The 26887-nt window shown below is 38.1% G+C and overlaps 1 protein-coding gene across 1 annotated transcript in view; it reads left to right on the top strand.

Annotated features, from left to right (window-relative positions):
• Positions 1-26887, top strand: part of GABRA3 (gamma-aminobutyric acid type A receptor subunit alpha3) — a 142360-nt gene that overhangs the window by 28249 nt on the left and 87224 nt on the right. The window contains exon 3 of the mRNA XM_052663192.1: positions 17424-17491. Within this exon, the coding sequence (XP_052519152.1) occupies positions 17424-17491 (68 nt within the window). The remainder of the gene's footprint in view (positions 1-17423; positions 17492-26887) is intronic.

Below are 26887 nucleotides of genomic sequence, written 5' to 3'. Positions count from 1 at the left end.
AACTTAGAGGATGGTTCCTCATAAGAAAAATTAAGAAGAGCAGATGATGGCTAATACTGATGGAAAAGGAAAAATATGGAAGATTTCTGATTTAACACCAAGATTAAGGAAGGACAGCTTGGCAGACAGTGTGTTTGGAAGATAAAATTCTTAGTGGGGTCAAAGGGTAGGAAAACTGTAACAAAGACGTGGGAGGAAAAACTACTTAATTGAGTTGCAAAGTGAAGGTATCTAACTCTAGGCAGAAAGCCTGGGTTCTGCTCTGCTTGGCCAGGACCATCACATTAATTTATTACACAACAAAGGAAATATGACCACATCTCACTTGGAAAATGTTAATCTACAGTGATTGCAAAGGAGTCCCTATTGGAGATTTCTGAGGGAAATAAATAATTTTATTTGCTGAAAGATGCCTATTACAATTCCATTAAGTATACATAGGATCACATTTCAAACCCCAAGTGCACATACTTGTACATGTCTCTTTGTGCACATGGGTAGGAATTTCTTTTGAATATAGATCTGTCAGTGGAATAACTGGATTATAAGATATACAGCTCTCAGTGCCAGCAAATATTGCCAAATAGCTCTCCTAAATGGTTGTACCAGTTTTTACTCCCCCCCCGCCAACACTGTATGAAACTTTTCTTTGTTTCAGTTCTGAACCTATACTCGGTACTGTCATGCTTTAAAAATTTTGCTGATAGCTGTTAAGTGGTATCTCTCTTTAATTTGCATTTCCCTCATTATCTGGTGATGTTGGATATCTTACATTCATTGGTTTTTCAGTTTCTTTCTTTCATGAATTATGTTTCCTATTTAAGTTAGTACACTTGTAATTGATGCTTATATGTGGTATGAGGTAGAGATGTACTTTTTGTATATGGATAACTTGCAGTTTGGTACATTTTTTCATTAGTAAAAGTTTTTCTCACTGATATATAATGCCTGTCCTCCCATACATCAAATTTTCATGTATTCATAGGACAGTTTACAGACATACTGTTCTGTTTCACTAGTTTTGATGTGTAGACTCATTTCAAATGGGGGTCTTTATGCTTTTTTCACTTTTGTTTAATTTTAATCAAATTTTATATATTTAAAACTTCATGTGCAACTTATATTCAGTATAATTCACTCTTCGTGATATACTATCATGTAACTAATATCATGTGGCTCGGATACAAAATAGTTCTATCAACTGGAAAAATCCCCTTATAGCTCTTTTGAATGGTATCATATTGTGGTTATAAATTGCATTTCCTGATTGCATATTTTCATGTGCTGATTTGCCATCAGTATATTTTCTTGGTTGAAATATCTGTTTTGATGCTTTGCAAAAATTTTTGGCTTGTTTTATCCCTTATTACTGAATTTTGAAAGTTTTTTATATATTCTGTGTACAAATCCTTTGTTAGAAAATGTGAAATGAAAATATTTCTTCAGTTTTTGATGTGCCCTTTTACTCTTTAAATAGCATCTTTGAAAAAGAGAAGTTTTAAATTTTGATGAGTCTAATGCAATAATTTGTTCTTTTATAGTTTTTGACTTTTATGTCCTATCTAATAAAAGACTTTGCATGACCCAAGTTCATGGACATTTTCTATGTTTTTTCCTAGAAATTTTATAGTTTTAGGTTTTACAATTAGGTCTAAGACTTTATTTTTTGGGGCTCCAAAATCACTGCAGATGGTGATTGCAGCCATGAAATTAAAAGACGCTTACTCCTTGGAAGAAAAGTTATGACCAACTTAGATAACATAATCAAAAGCAGAGACATTACTTTGCTGACTAAGGCCCGTCTAGTCAAGGCTATGGTTTTTCCAGTGGTCATGTATGGATGTGAGAGTTGGACTGTGAAGAAGGCTGAGCGCGGAAGAATTGATGCTTTTGAACTATGGTGTTGGAGAAGACTCTTGAGAGTCCCTTGGACTGCAAGGAGGTCCACCCAGTCCATTCTGAAGGAGATCAGTCCTGAGATTTCTTTGGAAGGAATGATGCTAAAGCTGAAACTCCAATATTTTGGCCACCTCATGCGAAGAGTTGACTCATTGGAAAAGACTCTGATGCTGGGAGGGATTAGGGGCAGGAGGAGAAGGGGACAACAGAGGATGCAATGGCTGGATGGCATGACTGACTCGATGGACGTGAGTCTGAGTGAACTTCGGGAGGTGGTGATGGACAGGGAGGCCTGGTGTGCTGCGATTCATGGGGTCTCAAAGAGTCGGACACGAGTGAGTGACTGAACTGAACTGAAAGCTTTTGATTTCTCCTTCATATTTGAATGAAATCCTTTCTGGGTACAGTCCTGTGGCCACTGCTGAGTTTTCCAAATTTGCTGACATATTGAGTGCAGTACTTTCACAGCATCATCTTTCAGGATTTGAAACAGCTCAACTGGAATTCCATCACCTCCACTAGCTTTGTTCATAGCAATGCTTTCCAAGGCCCACTTGACTTCACATTCCAGGGTGTCTGGCTCTAGGTTAGTGATCACACCATTGTGATTATCTGGGTCATGAAGATCTTTTTTGTGCCCCTCTTCTGTGTATTCTTGCCACCTCTTCTTAATATCTTCTGCTTCTGTTAGGTCCAGACCATTTCTGTCCTTTATCGAACCCATCTTTGCATGAAATGTTCCCTTGGTATCTCTAATTTTCTTGAAGAGATCTCTTTTCTTTCCCATTCTGTTCTTTTCCTCTATTTCTTTGCACTGATCATTGAAGAAGGCTTTCTTATCTCTTCCTGCTATTCTCTGGAACTCTGCATTCAGATGCTTATATCTTTCCTTTTCTCCTTTGTTTTTCGCCTCTCTTCTTTTCACAGCTATTTGTAAGGCCTCCCCAGACAGGCATTTTGCTTTTTTGCATTTCTTTTCCATGGGGATGGTCTTGATCCCTATCTCCTGCACAATGTCACAAACCTCATTCCATAGTTCATCAGGCACTCTATCTATCAGATCTAGGCCCTTAAATCTATTTCTCACTTCCACTGTATAATCATAAGGGGTTTGATTTAGGTCATACCGAATGGTCTAGTGGTTTTCCCTACTTTCTTCAATTTGAGTCTGAATTTGGTAATAAGGAGTTCACAATCTGAGCCACAGTCAGCTCCTGGTCTTGTTTTTGTTGACTGTATAAAGCTTGTCCATCTTTGGCTGCAAAGAATATAATCAATCTGATTTCGGTGTTGACCATCTGATGATGTCCATGTGTAGAGTCTTCTCTTCTGTTGTTGGAAGAGGGTGTTTGCTATGACCAGTGCATTTTCTTGGCAAAACTCTATTAGGCTTTGCCCTGCTTCATTCCGCATTCCAAGGCCAAATTTGCCTGTTACTCCATGTGTTTCTTGACTTCTTACTTTTGCATTCCAGTCCCCTATAATGAAAAGGACATCCTTTTTGGGTGTTAGTTCTAAAAGGTCTTGTAGGTCTTCATAGAACTGTTCAACTTCAGCTTCTTCAGTGTTACTGGTTGGGGCATAGACTTGGATAACTGTGATATTGAATGCTTTGCCTTGGAGACAAACAGAGAACATTCTGTCGTTTTTGAGATTGAATCCAAGTACTGCATTTCGGACTCTTCTGTTGACCATGATGGCTACTCCATTTCTTCTGAGGAGTTCCTGCCTGCAGTAGTAGATGTAATGGTCATCTGAGTTAAATTCACCCATTCCAGTCCATTTTAGTTCGCTGATTCCTAGAATGTCGACATTCACTCTTGCTATCTCTTGTTTGATCACTTCCGATTTGCCTTGATTCATGGACCTGACATTCCAGGTTCCTATGCAATATTGCTCTTTACAGCATTAAACCTTGCTTCTATCATCAGTCACATCCACAGCTGAGTATTGTTTTTGCTTTGGCTTCATCCCTTCATTCTTTCTGGAGTTATTTCTCCACTGATCTCCAGTAGCATATTGGGCATCTACTGACCTGGGGAGTTCCTCTTTCAGTATCCTATCATTTTGCCTTTTCATACTGTTCATGGGGTTCTCAAGGTAAGAATACTGAAGTGGTTTGCCATTCCCTTCTCCAGTGGACCACATTCTGTCAGACCTCTCCACCATTACCCGCCTGTCTTGGGTTGCCCCGTGGGCATGGCTTGGTTTCATTGAGTTAGACAAGGCTGTGGTCCTAGTGTGATTAGAATGACTAGTTTTCTGTCATGGCAAATAGATGGGGAAACAGTGGAAACAGTGAGAGACTTTATTTTGGGGGGCTCCAAAATCACTGCAGATGGTGATTGCAGCCATGAAATTAAAAGACACTTACTCCTGAAAGGAAAGTCATTACTAACCTAGATAGCATATTAAAAAGCAGAGACATTACTTTGCCAAGGTCCATCTATTCAAAGCTATGGTTTTTCCAGTGGTCATGTATGGATGTGAGAGTTGGACTGTGAAGAAAGTTAAGCACCAAAGAATTGATGCTTTTGAACTGTGGTGTTGGAGAAGACTCTTGAGAGTCCCTTGGACTGCAAGGAGATCCAACCAGTTCATCCTAAATGAGACCAGTCCTGGGTGTTCATTAGAAGGACTGATGCTGAAGTTGAAACTCCAGTACTTCGGCCACCTCATACAAAGAGTTGACTCATTAGAAGAGACCCTGATGCTGGGAGGGATTGAGGGCAGGAAGAGAAGGGGAAGACAGAGGATGAGATGGCTGGATGACATCACCGACTCGATGGACATGAGTTTGGGTAGACTCCAGGTGTTGGTGATGGACAGGGAGGCCTGGAAGGCTGAGATTCATGAGGTCACAAAGAGTTGGACAGGACTGTTGACTGAACTGAACTGAGCTGATTTTTAGCACAGTTATTGAAAAGGCTGTATTTTCTACACTGCACTATAAACACTGTTGAGATTCAATTGACCGTATATGTCTGGCCATATTTTTTAACACAGTACTCTGTTCCATTGATTGATGTGTATTCCTTGACTGTTTTGATCAATGTATGTGTATAGTAACTCTTGAGACACTCGATCCTATAATGGAGTCCTCCAAATTAAGAACACATTAAAAAATTAGTTTTGGCAATTTTATTTAGCTCTGTTGCCTTTCCATATAAATTTTAGAATCAACTCATGAATTTCTTAAAAAAATACCCTTAGCTTTTATATAGGACTGTGTTTAATTTATAGATTTGTTTAGGGAGAATTGACTCTGTCTTATCTTCCACTTCTCATTTCTAGTGAGGTCTGAAATTTAGCCAGATGTGAAAGTTTAGATTCTTCTCAAGCCTGAGTGTGTGTTAAGCCCTGGGCCTATGAGGGAATTTATCAATCCCTTGGTATATGCTGGAACTTTATAAAAATCTTTATTCACCCAAATATCTCCTTTTCTAAACTTTTTCTTCTCAGACTTTTCAGTCTGTTGTTTGTCTCAACTGTTTACCCCTAGCTTCAGGCTGCTGCTGTCAATATTTTTGTCTTCAAATGCTTTTGGCTATGCCTCTCAGGACCGCCACAGCTCTGGAAATGTTCCTAGTTGGTTGAAACAAAGGTAAGCCATTGCATGCCTCTTTGAGGGAGCTGCCATTGAGGTCAAAACCCTTAACCACAATTTTTTTGAGAATAAGATTTGTATTACTCCTTCAGGCAATGGGAACCGGTAACAGGAGTGTGGGCTGACATCTTTATGGCTGTAGTAGCAGTTTTCTTCATCACATATTCCCTTGGTGGTTATAAATTTTTACTAGATTGTAGAGTTCTGTAAAAGTTGATTCTTACAGTTTTCCCAAGCTTATTAATTGTTTTTATGGAGAGACAAAACCCCGAAGTTCCTAACTCTGCCCCTTTTGGTGATATTACTCTATTTTTCCTGATATTCATAGATTTTTTGTCTTTTCTTTTTTTGTTTTTGTAAAGTCTGGCTAGAGTTTTGTATATTTTTCCCATTTTTTCAAGGAGCCAGTTCTTAATTTCACTGATTTTCTCAATCGTTTTTCTATTTTTGATTCTACTTGTTTCATTTTTAGTGTTTCTTTTTTTATGTATTTCTAGTTCTTGAGATGGAATCTTAGGTTTTGGATTTTTAGAGTCTTCTTTTTCCTGGACATTCAGTTCTATCAATTTCCCTCTTATGTATTTCTCTGTGAGCATCCCACAGGTTTGATGTGTTGTATTTTTTATTTTTATTGAGTTCACTATATTTTGAAAGATCATTTTTGACTTCTTTCTTGATCCATGGGTTATTTAGAAGATTGTTCTTTAATTTCTAAATGTTACCAGATATTTTTCTGTATTGTTTACTATTTTTATTCTTTGATGGTCATTAATCATAGTCTGTATGACTTGAATTCTTCTAAATTTGTTAAAGCTTGTTTTATGGGATATCTTGGTGAATGTTCCAGTGTCCTTGAAAAAGATTGGGTTTTCTTCTTTTGTGGGTAGAATGTTCTATAAGGATCACATTAGTCGAAAATATTGTTTAGGTCTTCCATGTATTTACTGGTTTTGTCTGTACACATTCTATCAGTTGCTGAAAGAGGGATGTTGCAGTATCCAACAATAATATTGGATTTGTATATTTCCTATTTTAATTCCATCAGTTTTTGTGCTTAGACCCATCATTTTATTATTTATTTGTCCCCTCTGTTTTTCTGCTAATATATTTTCCTTTTTCTGATTTTTTGAAGTATTTGAATATCTTTATTTTATCTATTGCCTTGTCAGAAATATTTCTTTGTGAGATTCATTGGTTGTTTTAGGGATTGCAATCGTCACAGCTGAGATTTGACACTCTCCTTAGAATTAATATTGTTCCACTTATAGTAAATTGTGTAGCCTTGTAACAGTATACATCCATTTCCCATCTAAATGACCTTTATGTTATGGATGTCTTAACTATTATATCAACAGCACATTAAAAGCCACATGAGACAATCTTTGAATTTTTTTCCTTCAGCAGTCATAACTATTTTAAAGAGCTTAAAAATGAAAAATGTTTTTATATATATCCAGAACTTCCATTTCTGTTGTTCTTACTTTATTCTTGATTATCTAATTTCCCCCTGGCATTATTTCCCTTAAACCTGAAGAATTTATGTAGAATTCCTATAGAACAAGTCTGCTGGCAAATTCCCTTGTCTTTTTAAATCTGAGAATGTCTCCTGAAGCTTATTATTATTGGATATAGAATTCAGAGGTTAACAGCTGTTTTCTATAAGCATATTAAAGATTCTGTTTCACTACTGTCTGTAAATTGATGATATATCTTCAGTCTTTCAAGTAATTATCGCCCTTCACAGACTGTGTTCTTTTCTAATAGCTTCCTTCAAGATTTTTCTTCATCTTTGGTATTTAGCAGTTTGATTATGATATGTCTAAGCAATCTTTCATTATTTTTCATTCTTTTCTGTTTGGAGTGTGTATAATAGTTTGTTTCTGTAAACTTGTGTGTTCTACCAAACTTGAAAAGTTTCTGAGCACTATTTCTTCAAATATATTTTTTCTTTACTAGTTTGTTTTCTCACTCCCTCTTGAGTTCAAGTGCTCTATGTGTTGGAGAGTATCATATTGTTCAGAATACCCCTGAGGTTCTTTTGATATTTTTTTTTCAGACATTTTTGTTGCTGTTCTTCACATTGGATAATTTCTATCACTCAAATTCACTAACTTTTACCTTTGTCATCTCTATTCTGCTATTGAGACCATCCAGTGAATTTTTTTTGGAGAAGGCAATGGCATCCCACTCCAGTACTCTTGCCTGGAAAATCCTCTGGACAGAGGAGCCTGGAAGGCTGCAGTCCATGGGGTCGCTGAGGGTCGGACACAACTGAGTGGGTTCACTTTCAGTTTTCACTTTCGTGCATTGGAGAAGGAAATGGCAACCCACTCCAGTGTTCTTGCCTGGAGAATCCCAGGGACCGTGGAGCCTGGTGGGCTGCTGTCTATGGGGTTGCACAGAGTTGGACATGACTGAAGTGACTTAGCAGCAGCATCAGTGAATGTTTTTATTTTGGTGACTGCACTTTTTCACTTCTCAATTTTCAAATTGGTTATTTTTATATTTCCTAATTTTTCTGTGAGAGCTTCATCTTTCTGTTTATTTAAAATGTATTTTCATTTACCTCATGGAACTTAGTTATAATTGCAAATTAAAAATCTTTGAAATTTTCAACATCTGAATTGTGTTATATTTGATCTTTGTTGATTGTCTTTTCCCTTCAGAACTGGTAATATTTTTCTAGTTCTTTCTAAGTAAAATAATGCTGAATTCTATTCTAGACATTTTGACTCATATTATGTGGAGCCTCAGCCTTGTCATAATGCTTTGGAGAATGTTGATTTTTTTGTTTGTTTGTTTTAGCAGAGAATCAACTTGGTTAAGCAGCAAGGTCTGCCTTGCTTTCTCTGGGTGGTGATACCCAGATCTTTACGGTTTCAAGGTCTTTGCTATACTGCACTTGGTGTATCTCACACATGTTATCACTGAGGGGATAGTCCCTAGACTTGGGCTGTAGATTACATATTACTTCATAATTCAGTTATCAAAACCTTTGCTATATGGCTTTGAGTCTGTCCTATACTTGTGCAACTCAGGACTAGTGTGAAATTTTGTGTGAAATCATAGTGTACTTGTCAAAGCCTTTGCACATGCTGCCTTGGGTTTGTCCTAGGGGCATGTTGTTGTTGTTCAGTTGCTAAGTCCTGTCCAACTGTTTGCAACTCCATGGACTGCAGCATGCCAGGCTTCCCTGTCCTTTACCATCTCCCAGAGTTTGCTTAAATTCATACCCATTGAGTCAGTTATGCTATCCAATCATCTCATCCTCTGTTGCCCGCTTCTCCTGCTGTCAACCTTTTCCAACATCAGGGTGGGAATTTTTCCAATGAGTTCACTCTTCCCGTCAGGTGGCCAAAATATTGGAACTTTAGCTTCAGCATCAGGCCTTCCAATGAACATTCAGGATTCATTTCCTTTGTTCTTAAGGGTAAACATACGTTTTTTGAGGGAAGGGTTATTGGATCTTCTTGTTTAACCCTCTGTACTTTGGGATTCCCCATACTCTCTGGTCTGCAGTTGCCTTTTCCCCTGATTCTCTGGTAGGACAGATGTTTTTTGTCAGGAGTTTTGCCTGTTTGTGCCACTAGCCCACTATGCAGCTTTGCCTTTGAGGCAGAACTACAAGAGAAAAGAAGAAGAGAGAGAAACACTGGAAACGTATTTCCCTGTGGGTTACTTCTCCAAGTTTTGGTTCCCGTCCATAAACCACCTGTTCTTTTTTACTTTTTAGAGTGCTTAGGTAGTTGCTTTTATATTTTATCCAGAAATTTTATTTATAATCAGTGGCAAAGAAAGGCTGCAATGCTGTTACTCCACTATGCCAAAAACCAGTTTAACTTTGTTTGAATTCTTGTTTTTCACCCTCTTTTTCTTACTGCCTTGTGCTTGTATAATATTGTACTTCCAATTTCTCCTTTTGTACAAAGAAATATTTTAGTTTCTTTACTCCACCTCTTCTTTTCAGACCAGAACTCTGGCTTCAATATTGCATAAATTTTGTATTTATTTCTGTTACATGACATTTTGATCTTTTATCTGAAACAATTATATCTTTTATGTTTTATGTCTCATTATTGTGTGTTTATTACCTGTGCCATCTTATCTGGAAGTTCCAGACAATAAGAATGACAGTATAAGTCCCTCTGGTAGCCTCTTTTAATTGATTATGGCCAATGTTTTTAGTGTTGGAATCATAACAAAATCGATTCCATTTTTTACAGATAAAGAAACTAAGGTATAGTTAACTTGAGGTTGGACCAGAATTAACCCAAGCTACCAGATTCCAATACCAATGTTTTTACCATTTATTAATTTTATGCATAAGGTCAAAATCAGTAGGCCCTGGAAAAATATCAGAGTGTCCTTGTAACATTTTAGAATATTTCAGCTGTTTTAAAAATTCTATTGCTTTTCCTCTGGCTTTCAGCTTGTTCTGGCTTAAGGATGTGCCTCTAGAGTGGAGAACACATTGTGTAGTCATTCTCCAACTTATTTCTTGGTCATTTTTTGGGCACTGCTTCTGCTTCCCTCTCTAAATTCCTCATAATTTTGCCCCAAGGAAATCCTGCTGGCTCTTGGGAGTGGCCTCTATTTTCAGCAAAGGGTTATGAACCACTGAAGAGGCTTCTGTCTGATGGTTTTATTTGTTCCATACATGTTACAGAAGAGAGGACCAGTGGCAAAAGCAAGAAATAAGCACCAATGTAGTAAAGAAAGGGGTAGGAAAGAAATAATTAATATCCAGGGTTTGGCCCATGTAAAGAAAATACTCAAATGGTATTTTGACTTTTCTCAAAACTGTTTGCAGTGCTTCTAGTGGCATTAATATGGGTCTTATGGAAGGACATTCCTGCAGTGTCTTTGCCCTCCAACCTCCCTTGTGATAGGGTTCTTGTTATTCAGTCCCTAAGTCATGTCCGACACATTGCAACCCCATGGACTGCAGCATACCAGGCTTCCCTGTCCCTCACTGTCTCCCAGAGTTTGCTCAAATTCATGTCCATTGAGTCAGTGATGCTATCTAACCATCTCATCCTCTGCCACTCTCTTCTCTTTTTGCCTTCAGTCTTTCCCAGCATCAGGGTCTTTTTCAGTGAGTCAACTCTCTGCCTCAGGTGGCCAAAGTATTGGAGCTTCAGCTTCAGCATCAATCTTTCTGATGAATATTCACGGTTGATTTCCTTTAGGATTGACTGGTTTGATATTTTTGCAGTCCAAGGGACTCTCAAGAGTCTTCCCCATCACCACAACTTGAAAGCATCAATTCCTGGCACTCAGCCTTCTTTATGGTTCAGCTCTCACATACATACATGACTCCTGGAAAAACCATGGCTTTGACTAGACAGACCTTTGTTGGCAAAGCGATGTCTCTGCTTTTTTGATACACTATCTAGGTTTGTCATGGTTTTCTTTTCAAGGAGCAAGTGTCTTTTAATTTCATGGCTGCAGTCACCATTTGCAATGATTTTGGAGCCCAAGGAAATAAATAAATCTGTCAGTGTTTCCACTTTTCCCCCTTCTATTTGCCATAAAATGATGGGGCTGGATGCCATGAAGGCAATACTTGGATTTGTAGCTCCAGAGAAAATAAGAACAGTTGTGTGTTCTATATTACCTTTGTGAGCATCAAGATTCTAGCAATAGTAGAGTTAATGAGAACCCACAGTTGTTAAGTTGGTAGTGATTGTGGTCTCTTTTAAATCTTGTGGTATTTCTTACTGATGTTTTGCTATAAACATGTGTTGCATGCAGCTAGCTATTAAGAGTTCCTGTACATTCCAAGTGTCAGACACTAGATGGAGTAGCATAAACGTAGTGCTAGACCTCTAGCCTACCAAATGTCAAAAGTTATGAGCTGTGCCCAAACACTCTGCAAAAGGGGTATTACTCAACTGCAGAGCTTAGATTAGAGCTTAGGATCTCTAACACAGACTTTTGTTATAACCATCTGTTTCTGATTCCTCTGAAGAGGTTATCAGTGATTAATGCTGTTGGGAGAGGGGTGTGTCACTGAGTACTTACAGTATCTCTGTCCCCAAGGATTATCAAAAAGAAATGAAAAGGCCATTAACAGAACAGAGCACTCCAACTCTCAGATCTCTGAGAGCCTATCCATAAGTCACTGTAGCCCACTCCCTAAATCCATGTTGCTAGCAGACCCGCTAGTCACATGGGAACTCATTTCTAGTAGGTTAGTCTCTTCTTACAGTGAAAAGCATGCGCAACAAGAAGCAATTATTCTCTAAAATTTCCAGTGATATGGAAGTAAGAATACAGAAAAGTCAGGGCTTTGTTCTTTTAGTCAACGTCCCAGTCCTTAAAACCTCACTGTTCTCAGAAAGACTGTTACTGGGAAGAATTGAAAAGTCCATCATAGCTTATAATGAAATAAAGGGGGTATGGTTGGCTTTTGTTCATATCGTTCATTTTATAATCCTGTCTCTAATAGAACTGTGACAGTTTCATCATAAAACATATTTCAGAGTGCCAGTTAAAAAAAAAAAAATTAGACCCAAGCCAGAGGAAAGTGAATGGGGAAAATGAGGGTGCTTAAAATCACGACATGGAAAGGAATAAAAAGATCAGACTTAGGGATAGCATGATCAATTTTTTTCAATCTCTGAAAGTTTAAAGTCTCAAAAGAACTGGAAGCAGACTTCATTGAATGGATCCAAAGGGCAGTACTAAGACAAATGTTTATGTGTGTGCTGGAGTGGAGAAGCTAGAGTTGGGGAACCTACTCTGGTTTGTGCTCAAAGAAGAAAATTCATAGCTTATTGGGGATCTATTTTAATTCAAAGAAGGAAATACAGTTTATTGTGAGATGACAGTGGGTAAAGAATCACCTGCAATGCAGGAGACTCAGGAGATATGGGTTCAATCTCTGGGTCAGGAAGATACCCTGGAGGAGGAAATGTCAACCCACTCCAGTATTCTTGCCTGGGAAATCACACAGACAGAGGAGTCTACTGGGTTACATTCCATGGGGGTCTCAAAGAGGCAGACACAACTGAGCGACTAAGCACACAGCACACACATGAGCCTCATAGTTAACATAAACATAGTGATCACTTGCTATTTGGCTTATCTTTACTCTTTCAGATCAAAAGCAAGTTGGAATGACATTAGGAACTGGTTGATAAGTTCCCCACCAATGGGAGTCCTGCTGAGGGCTAAAGGCATGTGTGTTTATATAAATATAAATTTCAAGTTTATATTTTACTTCCAATTTATTTTATTGGAATTTTACTTCCAATACCACAGTAAATTTGCAAAAGGAAAAGATAATTCTGTTCACCTTTAGTTTCAGAAGGTAATATTTGAAGGAAATTAGATCTTCAAAGTAATTTAAAAAGAGCCAAGGAACATAGAAAATATTTGTTTAAAAATAAGAAAGAATTCCACTCATCTCCCAATTAAATAATTTCTTACATTTGAAAAATGAGAAGGCTGTCAACAGGGGCTAGACTATGAATTGCAGCCCTCACCAATTTTAGTCTAATTCGCTGGTCTTTTCATTTAATTAAATCAAATAGCAAACTTCTAATTATTCCTTCACACAGAGAAGCTGGAGTGGTGGGTGGATACTCTTTTCTTTGTCTGGAATTGAAGACCTTAGACTTCTGGGTGAGTTCTGTGTCCACCTGGCCTTATGGGTGGCTCATGTGGCCTCACCTCTGGAATAGTATTAAGCTGTAGCAACAGCTAACATATAGTGAGCACTGGATTTGTTCTAAATACTGGCCTCAATACTGTCTCCTTAAATCCTCAGAGCAATTCTGAAATATGTGGTATCATTATCCTAATTTTCCAGATGAAGAAACTGGCATTAAAAAGTTAAGTGACACAAAGCACACAAAGAGTAAGTGATAGAACCTAAATTCAGATCCAGTTAGTGATGCTTTTAATCACTGTACAGTACTTCTGCAGGGTACTTCTGTGTGTTGTCACATATACTGCTCCAAAGCACCTGGATTTCCTAGTCAAAAGATGGGATTTAGAAACTGGGGCTTTGTAGTCCCTGTACGGGACACTGGAGAAATGTCAAATATCCATGTGTTTACCCGGTCTTAGAGTAGAGGGCTAGAGACCTAAGGATGGTAATATAAATTCAGAGCCCTCTGTCACTTGTGTTACCATGATACAAATGACAATCCCTATCTTCATACCCTACTCCTTGAGAGATTTCTGGCTTCTTTGGTGACAAGAGCATTACTTCTCTTTTTCTTTTAGCATTTTTCTCTTGCTTTGTCTTTCTTTAGTGCTGTTAGCTCTTGCTATCTCTTGCTGTCTAACTGTTTTAATTTCCTCTTCTCACTCTTGTCATTCATCCTTTCTATTCTGCTTTTCCCTCTAATCAGATTCTAATTACCTTCCTCCCTCCCCTCTCTTTTTCTTTCTTTCTTTCTCCCCGTTCTTTACCTCCCCTTCATTTAGTATCACTTCCCCTAATTCTCTAATCTACCAGATTCTTTCAAAATGGGACAGAAGTAGAGAAAGAATGAATTTGTGTCCACTGTACTAGACCAAACTTCCCAAGTCTTTCCCTGCTTCCAAGTCAGAGAAAATTCTGAAGCTTGGCTGAGACCTAATTCATTGGGAAAGCAGCCTCTTCTTAGCAATCAGTGGGTGGGAAGGAGATTACCAGTAATGGGGGGAATTGATGTTAGGTTGATGCTCATCAGTTGCCAGGGAAAGCAGTAGAGGGGTGCACCCCTCACTGCCACTGTGATAAATCATCATAGTGGAGATAGTTCTGATCTTAAGATTAGATCAGTCACTAACTGGGGCCAGAAGTGAGTAGGCATTTACTTATCAGCCTCTGTGACTAAGAGGGAAGGTCAGTCATGGGAGTGGGCTGTAGGTGAAGCAGAGACTGGTCCAGCAGGGAGATGTACAGAGAGCAAGAGAGCAGCCATCTTGGGTGGCCTGATCATACTGACCTATAGGCAGCAGAATAAACTTGCCTTTTGCTACCATTGGACACTTTTAGTCACATGCTTTTTGCCCTGTCAGAGTTCCTAGTCAGAGCAGAGAGAAAATTCAAATGTATTTGGTAACAAACCTCCTGTACAAGAGAAAAGCCAAAAGGAAAAAAAGATCTTAAGGCATTCAGAAAGTCAGGTACAGATCCAGAATGTAAGCCTTCCTATCCTAGCCCAAGACTCTTCTTTTCTACCTACAGTGACTCCACTGTCCTCTTGGAACTAAAGCAGTCTCCTGACTTTATCACTACGAATATTCTTCTCCTTTTTCTTTTATGAGATTCCTTGGTGGCTCAGATGGTAAAGCGTCTGCCTGCAATGCAGGAGACATGGGTTCAATCCCTGGGTCGGGAAGATCCCCTAGAGAAGGAAATGGCAACCCACTCCAGTACTCATGCCTGGAAAATTCCATGGATGGAGAAGCCTGATGGGCTACAGTCCATGGAGTCACAAAAAGTTGGACACGACTGAGCAACTTCACTTTCTTTTCTTTTATAGTATGGGTGCCTGTTTTTAATCTGCATAACTGTCTTATGTGCTAAGTTGCTTCAAATGTGTCCAACTCTTTGTGACCCTATGGACTGTATCCCACCAGGCTCCTCTGTCCATGGGTCTTCCCAGGCAAGAATACTGGAGTCAGTTGCCATGCCCTACTCCAGGGGATCTCCCCAACCCAGGGATCAAACCAGCATCTTATATCTCCTGCACTGACAGGCAGATTCTTTACCACTGAGCCACCTGGGAAGCCCACTTTTACAATTAAATTGGTTTAGAAAGTTGTTCTGTGTCTAACTATGTCCTGTCTGGAATACTGGATTCAACTGTAATTGTGATCTCTCCCATTAATTAATTGTGTTTTATGTACTTTGGGGTAGGGCAATGTTTCTACAGCCAGTGAATGTGGCAGTATATCTGAAGGGACAAATCTTTAGGGGGTATGTTCTGAATTCTGAAGTACTGTCTCTTGTCCTTTGAAGCACAGAAATAGGGGGAAGACTGTGCTCTAGATGAAAGCCCAAATACTTAAAATACAACTCTAGTTTGAGACATGTTATTTGCTGAATAAGCTTGGAAGTAAATTGTGTGTTTTGGTGAATTGACTATATCTTTGATGATTATTAAATGATACTCAGTCTCTTTTGAAAATGGAATGTTTGTAGATGTGTGCAGTGGCCTTGAGTATACTATGTGCCTGTATAGGGGAACAAAGTATTAAGCCTAAGGGATGGCTCTGGAAAATGGGAAGTCAACAGGATATAAAGTACATCTGGGCTAGGACCCAGGACTGGATGGATATAGTAAACATGCTATAAATGGAGTCGCTTAGTCCATTACCTTTCGATGAGGTAGAAGAAATAGTGTAATATACAGCACAGGGACTGTAACCAATATTTTATAATAACTTTAAATGGAATATATTCTATAAAATATTGAAATGCAACATTGTACCCTTAAGACGAACATAATATTTTAAATCAACTATAGTTCAATTGAAAAAGGAAATATAAATTTTAAAATTAAGAAAATAGTGCCATTGACTGCAGTAACCAACCTGATTATCAAGTCCTATGTGGGCTTTATGTGTATTAGCTATGCTCCTGACATGTGCTGCTGGGGTCAGGTATGCTGGGCTGGAGGGAACTTCAGGTGGCTCAGACAGTAAAGAACCTGCCTGCAATGTGGGAGACCTGAGTTCATTCCCTCAATCGGGAAGATCCCCTGGAAAAGGAAATGGCAACCCACTGCAAGATCCTTGCCTGGAGAATCCCATGGACAGAGGAACTTGGTGGGCTACAGTCCATGTGGTTGCAAAGAGTCGAACACAACTGAGTGACTAACACTTTCACTTTCATGCTGGCCTGGAGTGAGCCTTGCTTGAGTTAACTGTAATGATGAGGTGTTTGGTAGGGTCTCATTGACTTTGCGAAGCTGAAGAAGGCTACCCTGTGCTCTATTTGAGGTATATTGGAGTGGGTTGGCTGCAGTGGGGTAAATGGGGCTGACAGAAGGAGGAAAAGGGAAACTTAGCAGTGCAGTCATTTCACTTCTCTGAGTATCATTTTCCAACTTAGCAAATATATATGTGATAAGATTCATCCATTAATACCAAAAATGTTCAGTGAGCACTTTCTGAGTAACAGGCTGCTTTTCTATCTACTGAGTACAGAGAGGTAACAAAACAGGAACACTGCCCTTTAGGAGCTCTTGGGTTTTGTGGGAAGGCAGACAAGTAAACAGACAGTTAAAATGGAAAAATCCAAAGTGTATCAGGGGCTACCAGTCATCTCCAAATCTCAGTCACTTAACCCCACAGAAGTTTACTTCTCATTGATGCAAAATCTGTTGTAGATCCAGGCAACTTTCCAGGGCGCTTGTCCTTCAAGTTCTGAGTCATCATTCCAGGCCATTTCAGTCTTATAGTAGCTCCATATAAACATATGTTTCCATGATTACCATGGCAGGGAGTGTCTTGCTTTGGACATTAATTGTTCCAAAGGAAGGGACATATATTTCTTCTTCCTATAACCAAAACCAGTCACACGTCCCCTCCCTACTTTAAGTGGGCTGGGAAGTGGCAGTACAATCATCCTATGTCCTGAACATCTGTAACCTACCACAGGTAAGGATAATCCCAGGTGACATCCCAGCATGTGTGAATGTTGGAGATCTCGAAGGGCTCTGGAGTTTGGGAATTCTGCTGTTACTCTCAATGGTATCTAAATGGATGGACTTTGTTCCTATACTGAGCACATTTTCTGTGAAGAGATAGTACAAATGAGAGTTTTTTGAGGGGTTTTCCTATGATTTTACCAAATATCCTTTCTTAGAAGTATTAAGTTCGCTATCTTTTGCAGAACAGCACTGGACTCTATGTGAGCTAAGGCAACAGGCTTTCCTAACACTCTGCTTTTCTACTTTCTTTCAACCAGATGCTGTGACTGAAGTTAAGACTGACATCTATGTGACCAGTTTTGGCCCTGTGTCAGACACTGACATGGTAAGTATGGTTTCTGCAAAGGTAAAAGTGAAAGACTACGCAACAGGTCAAAGTAAACAAATTGGGTTTTTCCTGTGGCAGGACCTTGGAGCTATATTCTGAGAAGTCTTGTCTCATGAATTCCCTACCCTCACCGTCCTACATTTAACTAAATGCATCTTTTGCCCTGCTCTCCCTGCCTATTCACATATCAAGCATATACCCCCCCGCCCGCCCCCCGCCCCACCCAATCAGGAGTACCATTCCATTCTTTCTACAACGTGTAGAAAATTTCAAAATTCAGCTTGGCTCCCTATTCTCAGTTAAACTTTCTCTGACTCTCACCCTTTATATTTGGTCCACCACACACAAATTAGCACAAATAGGTCATATGAGAAGGACAGGTGGTGGAGGACTCTCAGTCTAGCAACTGGTGGTGTCATTTAAGAAGTCCACTCCTTGCAAACAAGCATTCACTGGGGAAGTGGACAGACCACAGCGATGCAAACCATTTGAGGGAAGAGTCAAACCTACTTCTAGACACTGGTTTTTCTATAGATGTGAGTAGGTGTAAGGAGGAGGAGAGCTTCAGATCAGATTCAAGGAATAACGCAGGGCACAGCAGAACTGGGCTTCCCAGGTGACTCAGTGGTAAAGAATCCACCTTCCAATGGGAATGCAGATTTGATCCCTGAGTCAGGAAAATCCCCTGGAGAAGGAAATGGCAACCCACTTCAGTCTTCTTGCCTGGAGAATCCCATGGACAGAGGAGCCTCGTGGACTGCAGTCCTTGGGGTTGCAAAGAGTTGGACACGACTGAGTAACTAAACGATGACTGTAACAGAACTAGCAAGGGGATGATTCATGAGCCATCTACGAGGACTTCCCCTGCTCCTACCTTTCTCCCTTGCTGCCAAAGTAAAGAATGCAGTGGAGAGTTCACACATGAGACCCTGTCGTAATGGAGGACCTGATAAATACCTACTTCAGATTCTGAATATTAGATTTTTAAAAGATTATCATGATGTGTGACAAAGAAGCTATTATCTGCTCAGAATGTCTGAAGTTATTAGATGTTCCATAAAGTTTTGTTGAATGAGTGACTTTGGGTTGAAAATTAAAGTCTTAAAATCAGAAAAAAATATGTTCAAAAATATGAAATGTCCCTGCTCACTATATAGATATTTTTATTTATATTCAATGGGACTACTACTTAGCAGGGTCAAAGCTTATTTAGATCTTTTAGGAAAACACAAACAGTTGTGTAGTGTCATGATAGTTTTTCCTACAGGTAATGCAGAGCCATTATTTTAGAATGATTCATCTGGCAGTCTGTACAGGGTGAACTACAAGGGGGAAAAGACTGGGAGCTGAGAAGTGGTTTAGGCATGTCTTTCCCTGGGTCTTCCTTCAGTCAGGCAAGGTGTAGGAGTCAACTGGAGAAACAAGCTAGTTCTCAGGAGAGGAAGTCATAAGTGGTTGTGAGACCAGCCAGGGGGATAAACAAATTCTTCAGGTAGGTGCAGCTCTCTTTTTTATTCCTGGGAATTAGTGATTGATTAACATTTTCATAAGAAAGGAACTGTAGCTACTGTTTGAACACACACACACACACACACATACTCACTTTCCCTTATGAATCTACATCCATAAATACATTGAGGCAAAATAAGAAAGTATATGGAGAATTAAAAAAAAAAACAGCTTATACACCACCCTAGGCACTCCACAGACACACACATACAAACAGATACCCAAATTCTGAGATACTACAGAAATATTCACATATCCCCTGCCCAAACCAGCTTGTCTCCCTGCTCTTTTCCCACCCAAGCAGGCACACATAGGTATGCATAGACTCTGGAGACACTTCAAACAATCCAGACGTTTTATCTTCTGAAGTTTCATCTTCCACTTGTCTGTCCCCCGCACTGACCCATGATTAAGTAGAGATAACAGAACGGTCCTTTCCTGATAGAGCAACCTTTGGACAAATACATTTCAGGTTATTTTTAGCTGAACTTCATCCTATCACAAGGCAGAATAGCTATGATCAATCTGGCTGGGAAACAAATTTCTGGTGTTTTAAAAATTTTCTTCCTGTACTACTTGATAGACTGTGTCAATTGTGGCAGGATCAGGGATGGCTTCACAAGAAACATCAGATAGTCGTGTGACTTTAGCAATTAATTGAATCAAGAAAGCAAGCTCCCCTGAGCCCACAGACCACTTGGAAAAGTAAATGAAAATTAGGGCTGGCTAGCTGGGTTCTTGACTTTCTTCCACTCAAACAGGGAGCTTTGGTGCCTAATAATTGTCTAAGGAGATAGAGAGTCTTTTGTTCACAAACGGGGAAAGTTGTGGTGGTAGTTTGAGCACTGAACCAGCACCAGCCATAGCCATTTGTAGCCATTGTGCTCTTTGGTCAAACACTGACCCCCACAAACATTGATCCTGAGTTTGACAGCTCAATGAAGAGTCATGTCTGTTTTGTCACTCTCAGTACCACCAATGCCTAACTTGGTGTTCGTCAGTTGGCAGACTCTCAACTATTTGTTAAATTTAAGAATGAATGAGATAAAACAAATTAAATTTGAGGGGAAAATAATGACTGTGTTCCTCCACTTGGATGAAAGTTCTTCAAAGGCAGAACACATGTCAAATACATTTTTTTTTATTTTTTTATTTTAATTTTTTTGAAGTAAAGACTTCCCTAGAATTTTATTTTTAAATAGAGGAAAACAAACCTAACCCCAACATATAAATACTATTAAAAGACAGTCATTTATGTTTATATCTAATTTCTTTTCTTAATTTATTTTAATTGGAGGCTAATTACTTTACAATATTGTGGTGGTTTTTGCCATAAATTGACATGAATTAGCCATAGGTGTAAGTGTTTTCCCCATCCTGAACCCCTCTCCCACCTCTCTCCCCATCCCATCCCTCAGGGTCATCCCAGTGCACTAGCCCTGAGCACCCTGTGTCATATATTGAACTTGGACTGGCGATCTGTTTCACATATGATAATATACATGTTTCAATGCCATTCTCCCAAATCATCCCACCCTCCCCCTCCCCCACAGAGTCCAAAAGACGGTTCTATACATCTGTGTCTCTTCTGCTGTCTTGCATACAGGGTTATCATTACTATCTTTCTAAATTCCATATATATGCATTAGTATACTGTATTGGTGTTTGTCTTTCTGGCTTACTTCACTCTGTATAATAGGTTCCAGGTTCATCCACCTCATTAGAACTGATTCAATGTAAAAAAAAGAATGTATTCTTTTTAATGGCTGAGTAATACTCCATTGTGTATATGAACCACAGCTTTCTTATCCATTCATCCCTGATGGACATCTAGGTTGCGTCCATGTTCTGGCTATTATAAACAGTGCTGTGATGAACATTGGGGTACACGTGTCTCTTTCAATTCTGGGTTCCTCAGTGTGTATGCCCAGCAGTGGGATTGCTGGGTCATATGGCAGTTCTATTTCCAGTTTTTTCAGGAATCTCCACACTGTTCTCCATAGTGGCTGTACTAGTTTGCGTTCCCACCAACAGTGTAAGAGGGTTTCCTTTTCTCCACACCCTCTCCAGCATTTATTGCTTGTAGACTTTTGGATAGCAGCCATTCTGACTGGTGTGAGATGGTACCTCATTGTGGTTTTGATTTGCATTTCTCTGACAGTGAGTGATGTTGAGCATCTTTTCATGTGTTTGTTAGCCATCTGTATGTCTTCTCTGGAGAAATGTCTGTTTAGTTCTTAGGCCCAGTTTTTGATTGGGTCATTTATTTTTCTGGAATTGAGCTGCAGGAGCTGCTTGTATATCAAATACATTTCTATCTCTTGCACCTATCACAGAACCTGACACAAGTCCTCTGTGTTTGCTGAGATGATATGAAATACTAGTAGCAGGGCACAAGTTTTGATGACTTCTCCATCTGTGAAAATAAGGAGCTACGATGAAAGAAAATTGTACAGAGATGAAAATTGAAGAATGGTAGATGTTTCTAATGGGAAAGTCTGGGAAAGAAAGAAATAATGCAGAGTACAAGACAGAATTTGGCAGCTGGTTACAATGGGAACTTTACAAGCATTATGAATAAAAACATGTATTAACCATTTATAGCAAATGGAATTGGATAATCACACAATACATAGTTTTTCAGCAGTAATATTTATCCTGTGTTGATAGTCTCCCAGAAAAGAAACAGAACAAAGGATATAATGTCAATTTGAATGAACTGAAGTCATGTGACTATCTATGATTTTCTTTGTTTAGGATATTGTAGACCATTTTCTCAGTCAATATATGGAAAGATGGTGGAGGTGGCAATGACAGGGAGGGTTAATGAAAAATGCAGTTTCATTTCCACTTGTCTTGCAAATTGAATCTGTCTGTTCCTTACCAGTGAGCAGTGGTTCTTGACCAATGGTAGTTTTCCCTGGTCAAGATCCTCTGAATTAGAATGAAGAAAAAGTGGGCTGCTGGTTTAACAATGGTAGGGTATTCAAATGGTCAGTGATTGGAAAGGAAAGTAGAAAGTTAACAGCTAAATTTTAAAAATTTATTTATTTTTACTTGAAGGATAGTTGCTTTACAGTATTGTGTTGGTTTCTGTCATACATCAACATGAATCAGCCATAGTTAGACATATGTCCCCTCCATCTTGGACCTCCCTCCCACCATCCACCCCATTCCAACAGCTAGTATTTTTAAAAAGAGTAGCTATTAAATGTTCTCAACACACACACATGCATGCACACACATAAACAGTGACTATGTGAAGTGATAGGTGTGTTAATTTGATTGTGGAAATCACTTCACAATGTATATATTAAATCATCATGTCATGGACCTTTAAAAATCACATCGTATAACCAAAATATGCAATTTTTATTTGTCAATCATGCCTTAATAATCTGGGAGAAACTTCCTAGGCTATATAGTGGACAGCCAGGTAATGATGAAAGTAGACAATACTGTAACAGAACTAACCACCTAGCTTAACCAAAATAAACTAATTTATTTAAAAAATGGAGGCATGGGAAATGAGGACCCATAAGATATATTATAATCTTAATTCTTTTTAACAGATTCAGGTGACATACATTTTAGTTGGGACTTCTGCTTATGAAAGTCATGCAGTTATCAAAGTATTGAAAGACTGCATGGGAAAAAATGCTGTTAAATAAAAAGAAAGTCCACATAGGGACTTTTTTCCTGTGGTAATGGGCTTGAAATTATTGGACCTGTTTCTTCCCCAACACTGGACTAAAGTGGCTGTGTCCACTTCAAGTCCTCCCTTACTGGTGTCCTCATGCATAGAGTGAAGGGGAGCATTTTGAAAGCCTCATAAGCTGTCAGTTTCCTCTTATTCTATAGTATACCATATTTCCAGATGCAACATAGAAAAGGAGTTCATGTCTGTAGTGTTTTGCCTAGGAGTCTATGATCATGAATCTCCTGGACTACTCTTTTGTAGACAGGCAGAACACATAAACAATACTAGTAAGACTATTTCAGAGGCTAAATACAACTGAAAGAGGCATGTGGATTATGGCTTTTCTAAATAGAGAATAGAGAGGAGGCAAAGAGCAAAGGGAGGACTGGATGGTCCCGAGACCCTGCTAAAGTTGATCCAGCCACACATGCCCTTTCTGGAAGCCTGCACTGATACACAGCACAGTGTCAGAGAGTTGAAGACATTCAAGCTTTAACACCAAGCCAGAAATTCTTCCCCTTGAGCTTTGTGTCATCTCTGAGCAGTGTAGGAAATGTATTAAGTACCTTTCCCAGGAGGCAGACTTAGGCTTATTATCCAGAAGATTTGATTTAAATGCCTCACAAAACAACAGAATTCATTTGTCAATTTGGAGGCAATCATCCTTGGAGAGTATACAAAGGCTCAATTTGCAAGGAAGGAATTGATTGCATTTCTAGAAGGTCAGGTCAAAATTGAATTGCTTTTAGCCAAAGGTCATGCGATACTTATAGAGCAAATAATTACTATGTGATTTTCCCCAATAGTTTTGACTGTGTAGAGAATAACACATAAAAAAACTGGGTAACCATCACCCAGCTTTTTTAAGCCTGGCGTGCTGCAGTTCATGGGGTCGCAAAGAGCCAGACACAACTGAATAACAACTTTTTTAAATCTTGAAATTTTTCCTATATTTCTTTTCATATTGGAAATATAATCTTTAAAGATATAAATAAAACCCCTGTGTATCTTCCTGATCCTATTTCTCTCCTTCCCTTCCTCCTCAGAGATGATAATAACCATGAATTTGCTTTTTTTGGCCATTCCAATGCATACTCTAGACCTATAACTGAGGATGTATTTGTTGTTCAGTCACTAAATTGTGTCCAATTCTTTGCAACCCCATGGACTACAGCACACCAGGCTCCTCTGTCCTCCGCTATCTCCTGGAGTCTGCTCAAATTCCTGTCCATTGACTTAGTGATGCTATCTAACCATCTCATCTTCTGCCACCCACTTCTCTTTCGCAGCATCAGGGTCTTTTCCAAAGATTTGGCTCTTTGCATCAGGTGGCCAAAGTATTTGAGCTTCAGCATTAGTTCTTCCAATGAATATTCAGGGTTGATTTACTTTTAAGATTGACTGGCTTGATCTCCTTGCTGTCCAAAGGACTCTCAAGAGTCTTCTCCAGCACCGCAGTTTGAAAGCACCACTTCTTCAGTGCTCAACCTGCTTTATGGTCCAACTCTATATATATCACATGAAATAACAATATTATAATAAATAAAATAATAGTGGTTTTCATGTTTTCAAACTATAATAATTAAAATGTGTCATAGCTCGTTTATCATTTTACAACATATCTTTTACTGTACTGAAAGTTATTCTTTCTAATGCTCTTAACCTAGTTCATTTAACTGCTATAGACTTTTAAAGCATATGAATATTTATTCATATTAATACATTCACTTCTCATGTCAATGTGCATTTAGACTGTTTCCAGCTTTTTTCTATTAAAAAGAATGGTTTTTTGCTATTAAAAACAAATGTTCTTGTACACATCTTTTTGTGAACACGTTTGAGTTTCTGTAGGGTGTATACCTACAGATAACATTTCTGATTTGCAGGGTTTGCAAACATTTCACTTTTTTCAGATAGGACCAAATAACTCTTGTGATGAGCTTGTACCAATTTCTTATCCTACTAGAAGTGTATGAGCTCCATTTCTCTGCACTTTTGGTAATGATTCATATTGTTGCACTTTGTTTTTGCCATTCTGATGTATATGAAATGACATCTAGTTGATATTATTTGCATTTTTCTGATGAACTTTGAGGTTAAGCATCTTTTTATGTGTTTAGTAGCCAATGTATACCACTAAAGACAAGATACTTGTTACCACCTGAATTAGCAAAAGTAGAAACTCCATGTAGATCCTGTTTTCTCATGCTGCAACTTCTGAATTGAAGTTTCTTGTGGCATTTGTGTGCTTGGTCATTTAGTCTGATTCTAACTACAAGAAAAGCTGGGCATTTTGAGTTTTGGCTCGGTTTAGGAAGGCAGAACTTATAATATGGGAATTTCTATAAGATATCTTAGAAAGGCCAAACAAATGACTATGGGCAATAATGAATATGACAGATATGCACTCTGTTCTAGTTCTAATTTTCTAAAAAGTATGTGTTTAATTGAAAATTTTTCAACTTCTCTTTTGTCCCCTATTAGGATGATTGTGTGATTTTTTTTCTTTTAATCTGTTAACATGTCTAATTAAATTAACAGGTTTTTCTTCTTATTAGCATATCTTTACATTCTCTGGAAGAATAAAACTTGATAATGATATTTAAAATATTTTATTTCTTTATTTATTTGACTGTGCTGGGTCTTTGTTGGGAGGGAGGTCAGAGAGGGAGGGGAGATATATATATATATATATATATATATAGCTGATTTACTTTGCTGTACAGCAGAAACTAATCAACAGCAGAAAAATTCATGCAATATCAATTAGATGTCATTTCATATGAAGTATTGAATACAAGATTTCATTTTGTAAGTATTTTCACTGTTGTTCAAAGTATTTTCTAATATCATTTATGATTTCTTCTTTGTTTTTTGGAAAATGTTTAGTGTTTTCTAATTTTCAAATGTAAAACTTTGTTATTAATTTCTAATCTAATGCCTCATATTAAAAGAAGATGGCTTGTAGGACATGAAATCTTTTTTGTTTCTTTGATTTGCTTTATGACTTAGCATATAATCATCTATTTTTGGTGAAAAAGATATGTTAACTAATTGTTAAGTAGATGAGTATATGTGTATTCCTTAGTTCATAGTTGTTAAAAGGATTCTTTACATACTTTTATCATACAAATTATTGGCCTGATTGGTCTTTCATTTATTGAAAATCTATGGGTTTGTCATTTTCTCCTTGTAATTAAGTTTTTGCCTTACATATTTTGAGTCCATGTTACTCATACATAATTTTTTTTTACCTGATACACATTTTTAGTGTAATAGTTCATCCTGAAGAAAAGTGTTTATTTTACAGTCCATGCTATTTGTATTTTCTAGTTCTATGACTTTATCTTGATCAAAATTTGCCCATATATGTTTCCATCACTTCATTTTCAACCTGTGTTTTTATGCGCCCTTAAGTTGTGACTCTTGTATATATAATAAACAATATATAACTACATTGTTTATTTATCATTAGATTATATTGCTTATTTCTATTGTCTTATGTATTCTTTCCCCTCATGTTCTTATATGCTTTATTTTTTCTTTCCTTTCTGTGGGATTGAAACATTTTTCTACATTCCCTTTGTTTTTCTCTTTTGTAAGTTTTGCATTCTGTTTCTAGCATATCCTTAGTGATTACCTTGTTAATATATATACTTGACCTTAAATTTAATATCTCCACTCTTCTCCAAATAATACAAGAATATGTCAATCCACATTTCTTTACTTTCTCCTTCCATTTGGTTGCTGTTGTTATTTATTCTACTTTGTTTTCATAGCCCTTATCATCATTTGTAGAGAGCCATTATTTGTTTATCTTATCCATAAGCTTGTCAACACTTTTGCTCACCATTCCTTCTTGTGTCTTCCTGCTGGTTTCATTTTCAACTACATGAAAAATTATTTTAGCAGTTCCTTTCCTAAGGATTCATTCAATCATTTTTAAATTCAAAAATATTTATAGATCAGCTACTATAGATCAGGTAGGGTTTTAGGTGCTAGGGATATAGCAGTGAACTAAATAAAGTCTCTGCTCTTGTGCAGCATCCAGGCTAGTGGAATGAAAGAAAGAGCAAGCAAATGAAAGTACATTTTTTTCAGAGCTATCTGACAAAATAATGCATGAAAAAACATAATGCATAGTACGGGGAAGAGGAATTACTCTTTATGATAGGATGGTCAAA

This window comes from Budorcas taxicolor, chromosome X, assembly GCF_023091745.1.
Source record: "Budorcas taxicolor isolate Tak-1 chromosome X, Takin1.1, whole genome shotgun sequence".
NCBI classification, from domain to species: Eukaryota; Metazoa; Chordata; class Mammalia; order Artiodactyla; family Bovidae; genus Budorcas; species Budorcas taxicolor.
Note: the sequence above shows the minus strand (reverse complement) of the source record. Positions and strands in the feature narration are given on the sequence as shown.